This window comes from Setaria italica, chromosome I, assembly GCF_000263155.2.
Source record: "Setaria italica strain Yugu1 chromosome I, Setaria_italica_v2.0, whole genome shotgun sequence".
Lineage (NCBI taxonomy): Eukaryota > Viridiplantae > Streptophyta > Magnoliopsida > Poales > Poaceae > Setaria > Setaria italica.
In genome coordinates this window covers 41,685,116-41,694,780 of record NC_028450.1, presented here as the reverse complement: position 1 = coordinate 41,694,780, position 9,665 = coordinate 41,685,116, and the positions used below count along the sequence as shown (strand labels likewise).

The 9,665-nt window shown below is 46.5% G+C and overlaps 3 protein-coding genes across 4 annotated transcripts in view; 2 read left to right on the top strand and 1 right to left on the bottom strand.

The window, feature by feature from the left end:
• The window catches only part of LOC101766410 (acyl-CoA-binding domain-containing protein 4), a 4,268-nt gene extending 3,297 nt beyond the window's left edge, over positions 1–971 (top strand). Inside the window, 3 exon segments of the mRNA XM_012843214.2 lie at positions 146–546; positions 623–682; positions 792–971. Of these exon segments, the coding sequence (XP_012698668.1) occupies positions 146–546; positions 623–682; positions 792–971 (641 nt within the window).
• A 493-nt stretch (positions 972–1,464) lies between these two features.
• LOC101766831 (4-coumarate--CoA ligase-like 5) lies at positions 1,465–3,375 on the bottom strand. 2 transcript variants are annotated; one of them, XM_022829029.1, is made up of 3 exons: positions 2,244–3,375; positions 2,105–2,172; positions 1,465–1,766 (listed from the first exon to the last, which is right to left on the bottom strand). In XM_022829029.1, the coding sequence occupies exons 1-3, from the start codon at positions 3,173–3,175 to the stop codon at positions 1,540–1,542; spliced, it is 1,227 nt and encodes a 408-aa protein (XP_022684764.1). In that variant the 5' UTR covers positions 3,176–3,375; the 3' UTR covers positions 1,465–1,539. The 2 variants fall into 2 exon arrangements, with proteins under 2 accessions (XP_022684764.1, XP_004954445.1); XM_004954388.4 differs by having other exon boundaries at positions 1,510–1,766; positions 2,105–2,159; positions 2,244–3,355.
• A 3,722-nt stretch (positions 3,376–7,097) lies between these two features.
• LOC101773163 (putative pectinesterase 63) lies at positions 7,098–8,589 on the top strand. The gene is made up of 2 exons (XM_004955235.2): positions 7,098–8,083; positions 8,203–8,589. The coding sequence occupies exons 1-2, from the start codon at positions 7,098–7,100 to the stop codon at positions 8,375–8,377; spliced, it is 1,161 nt and encodes a 386-aa protein (XP_004955292.1). The 3' UTR covers positions 8,378–8,589.
• Positions 8,590–9,665: the final 1,076 nt, after the last annotated feature.

Genomic DNA, 9,665 nt, shown 5'->3' with positions numbered 1-9,665 from the left:
GGGGTGCAAATTTGAGGGAAAATTTTTGGGCCCTCGAAAAAAAAAAAAAAGGAGGACCTTGATTTTCCCAACGTAGGGCCCCCCCCCCCCCCCCCCCCCCCCCCAACAAAAAAAAGCTTGTCTTCATATCTGTTTGTGACTTGAGTGTCTAAGTTTCTTTCAGTTGTCGATTCCTGACATGCTTAACTATCTGACAAAAATGAGGATTTGCTGCAGATCTTTATTTTGAGACTCAAAGCTAGAAATTTAGTTCAACCTCGTCTTCTCCAGTCACCAGCTGCAGCCGCCGCCGCCGCTTCTGTGACAGCTGCCTATGCTGTAATTACCGCTACAGATGAGAAAACTAGAGATATTGTTGCTACAGATGACTTTGACATCAAGAAAGCTCTACCTGCAAATTATTCCAAAAAGTTTGTTGTTGAAATTGATGCGGTTAATGGAGAGAAAGATAAACTAGAGTCTAGACTGGCAGAAGTTCGTGATGAGAACTCAAAACTAAAGGATAAACTAGACCTGGCAAACTTGTCATATGGTGAATTAGCAAAGGTAAAGCTTTCCTTATGTTCTGCAATAGAGAATTCTTGATTCTCTTTAAAAATCTCTGATTTTTCCTTTTTTAAAGGAACTTGAATCAGTTCAAAATCAACTAGCAGCAGAGGGTTCAAGATGTCAGAAACTCGAGGTTCTAAACTTGCACAGAAAATTGATTCTCTGAACCTGAACATACTTATTTTCAGCTTTCCTTCTTATACTCCTTATTGCTTTCCTTTTTCCTGAATCCCTCAACTTAGTCCCAAATTGCTGCTGCACGTAAGAGATTGGAATCAGCTGGTTCTTTGGAGAATGAGCTGGAAGTACTGCGGCAACAAATATCTCAGGTGGAACAAACCATGACAACTACTCAGAGACAAAAATCTGGGGGTGTTTGGAAGTGGGTGGCAGGAAGTGCAGAGGCCTCCGACGATGAATAGTAAGTCCTATACTCGTATTTGCAGCAAGCTCGGTGCTTGGATGGAACAATGTTCATGCGTTCAGCTATGGTTGTAGCTTTATGGTTTGAAACTCGTTTAAACAGAGTTCTAACACATGAATTCTGCATCACAGCGTTGCTAAATCGTGTTATTTAACACTGAAGAAAAATATCAGATATCTGGCATAGAATTATCTAATGACATTGACAATAAAGCACAATTATCTTGGAATTTTCTTTTCCTTCACAAAAGACAATAAAAACCTTGTAGATTGTATAGACTCTGACAGATTTTTATGGCACTCTAAAATCATGTTTTTTGGAAATTCTAGGGGAGAAGTATGTGTATATCTGGAGGTCTTTTGAATTTGGATTTGTATCTGCTCATAGTTATGGAACCAAAATCTGCAAAAGTTCTCTCTTGAAATTTTGGAGGTCGGGAATTGTAACTTTTTTTAAGTGTGTGGTAAACTCTGCAGCTTTTTTTAATTCCGTACCATAAACTCTTGGACTGCTTACATTCAATAGTAACAGTGGTGTCCATACAAATCGATTGAAGCTTTAAATTATCAGCTGTAGCTCCATAGTTGATAGTACATATTTAGAGTGGCTGTAACTTTTGGATGACGTGTCATCAGGTTGACAAGCAGCTTCAGAACAGGAAATGAAGGCGGAGGATCTGCTACATTTTTGAGAAAGCTTGTCTGTTGCTGCCGGTTACTGGGTGCTTGCTCGTGGATGATCTTGAAGAGATGTCTCCCAAAATAATCTTTTGGATCTTGTTGAGCGGCGGCACCTGGTAGAAAATTTTCGGTAAGGCAGGCAGGCTGATTAGACATTCTGACGGTAAGAGCAAAGATTGGGATTGCATCACATTAGATAATTGTTTTTTGAGAGGCTGACGGTTATTACAAATGAAACGATACAAAGGTGTTCATTGGTTGTGACGCTGGGAAGAAAGACATTCATTTTTATATATACTGTGATAAATTTAGAAATATTTATTTATTATCTACTCCCTCCATCATGAATTATAGTGTTTAGATTCATAAATAAATTTAAGAACCTAAAAATCAAAACGACCTACAATTTGAAACGGATGGAGGTGTGCATGTGATTATGATTTGTTTTTACCGTGGAGGCGGCCTCCTTTGTAGCTGACATTTGTTCTGCTGGCTGGCTGTTGTGGCTGAAAGGAAGAACTGCACGTCAAGGTCATTGTTTTGTTTGGTAGAAGAAGAGTGACTAGTGACTAGGTGGGAGGCATCCTTACTGTATCACTGCAGCGTCAGCCTGTGTGAGCATGAGACCTCCTCCTCCCAGCGACAGCGACAGGCCTAGCTCCATCAGGTGGACCCACGGCAGCCTCCGGCGGAACTGATGGCGTGCCTCTGGCGTAAGCGGCGTGGGGGCCACCATCACCCTCCTAAGCGAGGAGAGCTTGCTGCTGGCATCCAGTGGCATGGGACCGCCGGCGAGAGCCTCAGGCGCCGCCACGACGTCCGTCGCGGCGTGCGTGGCTACGGCCTCCCATAAGCTGCTGCTTGCCGCCCCCGGATGGGGTAGCACCGTGGTCACTCCGGCAGCGGGGAGCCCCAGGGCGATGAGCGCCAAGCCGTGGGCGCTGCACATCGGGAGAGACGCGAGGCAGACCCGGCGGCCCTCGTCCTCGTCCAGCCCTGGCACCTGCACGGCGGCCACGAGGTCGGCCACCGTCCTGCTCGCCGACGACGACAGGAAAGCAGCTAGGTCGTCGTCCTCTTCTGAGAGGGAGAGGACCATGGGGTCACCGCCGTCGATCAGCTCCTCCGCCGAGAGGGAGAGCAGCGACCGCGACGTCAGCAGCAGCGGCACGCCCACGCCGGCGACCTCCGCCTCCGGCTCGGCAACGATCATCACGGCACCCGAGCCGTGCGCCGCGGCGGCTATCTCCGCGGCCGTGGCGTCGGGGTCGGCGGCGACCACCACGCCACCGGCCGCGAGGACGCCGAGAAGTATCTGCGGGAGCAGGAGCGAGTTGCGCGACAGCACCAGGACGGCGTCGCCGCGCCGGAGGCCGAGGCCGAGACGGAGGCCGGAGGCGAGGGAGAGCGCGCCCCGGTGGAGGGCCAAGAAAGAGAGGCTCCTGCCCGTGGCGGCGTCCACGAAGGCACTGCCATGGCCATGGTGGGGCAGGCGGGAGAGCACCGAGGCCGCCACATCCATATGCCTTGCTTGGAGGCGAGGCGAGGAAGAACATATATTATATATACAATTTTATGCGAGTTTTATTCGCTTCGTGGAGTCCGCTGCTCGTTTGTCCCACCGGACCGGAGATAGATATACCCAATGCAATGCAATCGGATCCCGTTTGATGATGACGATGAGTCCAATTGCTTTATCTTTAGTCGATCGGTCGATCGGCTACACTTGTTGCATGTTTGATTTTGCTCGCTCCAAGTCTTTAGATAATTATTGACGCAAAATCTGTCCTTCATCTTGCACCGTGTACACGTAAAGATATAGAAGATCTATTTCACTCCAGTGCAGGATCTAATAGGATCTAATCTACTTGCGAAATTGTATGGCGTGCCAATTAATTTGACATGCAATTGACAAAGAAGACTTAGTAAACGTTAAATTCTTGAACTAGAATTTAACTGATCGGCTGGGAGGACGACAAGTTCATGGGTGGCATCGGCTGGAACACCAGCATGAACATGCTTCATATGTAATCATGATGTAAAACATTAAATGGTAGATTCATTGGCTTAGAAGAACCGACTGACTATCACGATGCGCGTCCATTTGTACTTAAAAGAACAAATTCACTGTCACGGCTGATAAACCGGACTTAACCGTATGACTCCGCAGAACAAGGCCTCACGCACTAAGCTATCGGCTCGATAACGCTGAGTCACTGTTGTGATAGATGGATCGGACTTAGGGGTGTTTGGATACGAGCTAATTTTAGGAGGGTCACATCGGATGTTCGGATGCTAATTAGGAGGACTAAATATGAACTAATTACAAAACTAACTGCAGAAACCCTATACTAATTCACGAGACGAATCTATTAAGCCTAATTAATCCATCATTAGCAAATGTTTACTGTAACACCACATTATCAAATCGTGGACTAATTAGGCTTAATAGATTCATCTCGCGAATTAGACTTCATCTGTGTAATTAGTTTTGTAATTAGACTATATTTAATACTTATAATTAGTATCAAACATCCTGATAGGTAAACTTTGATATGGATCTCAGCTTGAGTTCATATTATAAATTTCAAAATACAGAGCCCCAAAGTTGGGATTTTGTCTGATTTTCTTAAAATTAACACAGATTTGTACTTGAGTTTTTGAAGGACTTCTGCTCAGATTCAAGCAAATCACCAAAAGTAAAAGTTGTCAGGAAAGTTGAGTTCTACAACTCTTAGTTGGACATATTTGTAAGTTCTTAAGCAAAAAAAATTTAAGTTACTGCTTAAACAACGGGTTATCTTGGAAGGGGCAAAAGTGTCCTTTCACTTGCCTTCACTACTGTCAAGGTTCTTCTTCTTCTTTATGTGCTAATGACTTTATTTAGGATTTAAACATGACTTAATTAAGCTAGGTTGTTACACGCTCGCCTTCAGAAAACTTATCTTTTCCAAAAAACTTGGTAACTGTTCCGGCGATAACTGATGGCTTAAAAAATGGAATATTCCCCATAATCTTCGCCGCTTAGTTACCTGTGCCGCAGTTATAAATGATGGAGGAATCTTATCCTTTCCGTTTACCTGAGCTAGTGCGCCCGAGCCATTCATCTTCTCCACTGTCGCCCTAGCGCCACCGCTTGCACTCCTCAAGTGTTGTTGCCCTAGCGCCACCGCTTGCCGTCCTGGAGCGCCGCCACCCCCCACTATGTAGCCACCCAACTGATGCGCTAGAAGACTATCGGAGCAATGGTGCCCAAGAAAGAATCCTCAAGCAAGGTGGCGGAGTCGAAGGAGCGCAAGGCTGCCAAGAAGGAGAAAGAGGTCCTGCTACCGGCGCCCAAGTATGGGAAGACCTACCAGATGGTGCCCTCGAATCAAGCCATGGCCTGGAAGCCATCTATCTTGAAGAAGGCGGACATCGACGTACTGGTGCGTGCCAATTTGCTCCAGGAGAAGGAGTTCAGGGATTGGAGAGAGGCAGCCGGAAATCCGTGGCCATTTGAGACCTACCCGGATGAGACAGTGATCTTTGTGCACTTTATCGAGCGCGGGCTAGCGCTGTCGTCGTCCAAGTTCTTCAGGAGGTTGCTGAGGTACTATAATCTAGAACTACTCCACCTCAACCCCAACTCTATTCTGCACATTGCCATCTTCGTGCACCTCTGCGAGGCCTTCCTGGGGATTTAGCCCCATTTCCAGCTATTTAGGAAGTTCTTCAGAGTGAAGTCCTAACCCCGAATGGATCACACACTAGTAGTCAGAGGGGCGGGGATCCAGCTTTGGGAGCAGTACAAGAGCTAATACATTGAGTATGAGCTCATAGACTCCCATTCTGGATGGAAGCAACGATAGTTCTATATTGCAAATCACAAGCCTCGTCTTCCCAAGGTCACCGACCACCGTCCAGTGTGGAACAACCACTGGCTAGACGAATTGAGTAGTTCCGACGGTTTTCAGCTGCTAGATCTGATTAAAAGGATCACCCAGCTCAAGAAAGATGGCCTGACTGGTGTCCGTGTAGCCTTCAACTTCATGAGAAGGCGCGTCCAGCCCCTGCAGCTTCGTTGCACTGCGGGGTATGACTACTCGGGTCCCAATGACCCGTCGAGGATGATGTCGGAGAAGCTGTCCCCTAACGAGGTGATGGCACGCCTGAAGCGTTTCTTCAAGTGCTTCACGGGTATCCTGACGATCTTGCGGGAGCACTGCACCGCGAACCCGCCAAATCTTGTAAGTACCCGTGGCATGCAGCCCTCGAGTACTAATTTGGAGATCTGTCATTATGCTGACTAGTCTTCTGTTGCTTGCAGGATGAGTTGAACTTGTATGTCTCCAACCCTCCTCCACCAGACGCTGATGTCACGCCCCGTATGCAGTCCCTTGAGGCTGTGTAGAGCGCGCTCGAGCAGGAGGAGGAGAAGGAAGGAGAAAGGGAGGAGTTACCAGATTGATCCTCTCTCAGCAGCTCTGATTCAGAGTCTGCTGAAAAGTTTGTGGTCAAACCCCGTCCTTGTCAAGTCTGCTGAAAATTTTGTGGTCAAACCCCATCTTTCTGACAAGGCTGGGTCATTTTCCAGGACGTCCAAGCGTGCAGCACAGGACGTTCAGGAAGTCAGAGTGGCACCACCCCCGAATAAGGCACGTACTGTCACCGTCAAATGGGCGGTGAGGAAGGTGTCGGCCGATGAAGTCCCACCTCAGGTAACAAGATCCTGAGGATCAAGTACCCATACGTTGTTTTTCTTTTAGCAGCAGAATCTGAATTGGTCATTGCTGATGTGCCGGTAGTCGAGGAGGGAATAGAGGCGGAGGAACCAACTACTTTGGTCCTGCGGCAGCGGAGGCTACCAACTATACAAGAAGTCCCATCGTCAAAAACTTGATGGGATGAGACGACAGCTAAGGCTGGCGAGGAACCACCTGTGATCCAGCAAGCCTCGCCAAAAAAGCCATTGCCTACCATTAAGCCATTGCACCTAGGAACCAGGACCTCCACCATGATTAAGAATTTTCCTGCATTTAAGGAGAATTTCGACAGATTTACCGCCCTCGTCCCCCCTCGAACTCCCAAAGTACAATGATATTGCCTATCTGCATACGCAATTATAGCAAGCGCGTTCATGATTCACTTCACCATTCTATGAATGTGTAATAGGTGGCACACCAAGAGTAGGGCCATATGCGTTAATTTTGCACGCGTCTATAAGGGGAAAATGCATGCATGCGTGCATGAGTAATTCAAGGTCTAAATTTAGGCAAGGTCTAAATTTAGGCCATCGGGCCTAGCTAATGCCTAATGACCTTCCATTGGCAACAGAAGTGGCGGAACACCACTGCTTGGATTCCTCAAGCGCACGCCCCCCCATTCCAGATGGTTCGGTACTAGCAATCTATATAAGTGAATGAAGAGGAAGAGCAAGAATAAGAGAGATGATCGCATCGATCATGGCAAAGAGTAAGCAGACGCTCCTACTATCCCTGCTCCTCACGGTGCTCGAGCTCGTATCGCTACCTGCGCCGTCATGCCAAGATGTCAACTTTGAGGTGTGGTTGAGGAACCAGCCGACAGACCCCGGCAAAGATGTGGGATGCGTGAAGACGGATGTTGCACTCTCTTCCGCGGAGACCAATAAGGTAACAAATTCTATCGACCCCACCACCGAATTGAGACCTGAAGATGGAAGCTACAAGACCATTAGCGAGGCCATAGCCAACATCCCCGACGGCAGCACCAAGCGCTACGTCCTCTACCTCAAGGCTGGCGCTGTGTTTCGTGAGAAGCTATTCCTCAGTAGAAGCAAGCCATTTGTCACCATAAGGTCCAGCGACCCCAACAACCCCGCTGTCATTGTTTGGAACGACACTGCAACCACACCGGGCAAGGACGGCAAGCCCCTTGGTGTGGACAACAGTAGCACCGTGACCATAGAGTCCGACTACTTCATCGCCTATAGCGTCGTCTTCAAGAATGACGCGCCGCTGCCGAAACTAGGGGAAAACAAAGGCGAGGCACCGGCGCTGCGGGTGCTGGGAACAAAGGCTATCTTCTACAACTGCACCATCGACGGCGGACAGGGTGCTCTATATGACCAAAGTGGACTGCACTACTTTAAGTCTAGCGTCATCAAGGGAACAATCGACTTCATATTTGGCTCTGCCAAGTCATTTTATGAGGATTGCAGCATTGTTTCTGTGAATAAGGAGATCACAACTTTGCCAATGGCGCCGTTGCAGCAGCAGCAGCGCGACAAAACTATCAAGGCTGCCCCCGGAGAAAGTGGGTTCTCCTTCAAGACCTGCACCTTCAAGGGAGATGGACAAAACATCTACTTAGGTAGGGTGGGCACGCCTTTCGTTTTCTCGTACTCCCAGATTGACAAGGAGCTCATGGCCATTATCTCTGATGGGGGAAGGGTCCAGCTGGCCGAAAGGTATCACTTACGCATCGCACATGTTTCTTTATTTTTATTTACACATAGAGGTGTTGCTATGGATAGCTGCAATATACGTGGAATGATAATTGATTTTGTTTGTTGAATTTTTTTTGTAGGATTGGGTCGACCTACTACGCCGATTTCAAGTCCTATGGTCCTGGGTTGGCTAAAATGCTAACCAAAGATCTTACTTATGCTGAGGCCAAACCCTTTCTCGGAGTGCACTACATATCAGGACAGACATGGATCCTATCCATACCACCAGAGCACCTAGATGCACCGGCACCATAAAGTGAATCGGCACAAGCTGTACTCTCGCATTCTTGTCTATCAAAATAAATCATGCAAGAACCAATACAAATACCATAGGCATGGATGAAAAAACAAAAGGAATACATTAATCTATTAGTTCGAAATGGGTATCACCCGTTGCTACCAACTTCTGTTATACAGAAGTCATTCATAAGATCGCAGATGTAACGCCCAGTTTTCTAAGGAAATGAGACGAGATATAATTTTTTTGTTGTATTTCGTTCAAGTATCCTGGCAATTGTTCTCCAAATTTAATATTTTGTGGGTTTCCTATACTGTTAATTAAAGTACTATTAACTTACTTTCCAACAAAATGGACCAACAACCCCATTTCTCTTCGCAAAAATTCGATAAAGGTCAGAGTGTGCCTCGACCCATACATCCGATTGTACGACCTCTACTCTGATGTTATCCTAGATGAACTTGTAATTTTCAGCCAATGATAGCAGCTCATGGGCTACGTTAGAGCATGTGTGGCCGCCACCGTCGTGCCGTCAAGTTGTTTCAGTACCACATAAACAACCACTAAAAAATGATAGTCTTCCTTTGAGTCCAGATGAATCAACACGTAGCAAGGACTGTTTGTCCGAAAATTTTCAAAAGCATCTTGACTGAGAAATTTGAAGGCTGAGATGTTCTGATCCTCGAAAAGGGAAAATAATTGAGGATAGTGCCACTGAACAAATCCTTCCACAATATGATATTGTGGCCATCTTACACTTTGGAGGAAGCCAACATCCTAAATTTTCCAGAGAGGCTCAAAACATCCCCCCACCAGAAGATCTTGACGGTCATTTGACATGTGGAACAATTGGTTTGCTATAAAAGAACTTTGAGTTAAGCTGAACCTAGGGTAAATCAGACCAATTGTAAAATTTATGAGGCATTTGACAGTCAACTTTGCCACAATTATATTAGTGACTGGCCGTTTTATTTTGAGTTAAATCGTCCAAGTCATGCTGATTAGATTTAAAATAAATTTCTGCGCTTTTCCTTATTTGGCGGAGACACCCGTGCTCGTCTGTAATTCTTCTTCCAGCTTCCATCGGCTTCCGGAGCCATATCTTCGGTTGTTGACCCTGGTAAAAAACCGGTGTCAACAATAATACTCCCTCCTTCGTAAATTATAAGTCATTTTGATTTTTTTCCTAGATACATAGATTTTGCTATACTTCTAGATATAAAACGTTATGTCTAGACACATAACAAAAATTTCGTATCTAGAAAAATCAAAACGAACTACGTACAATTTGAAATGGAAGGAGTA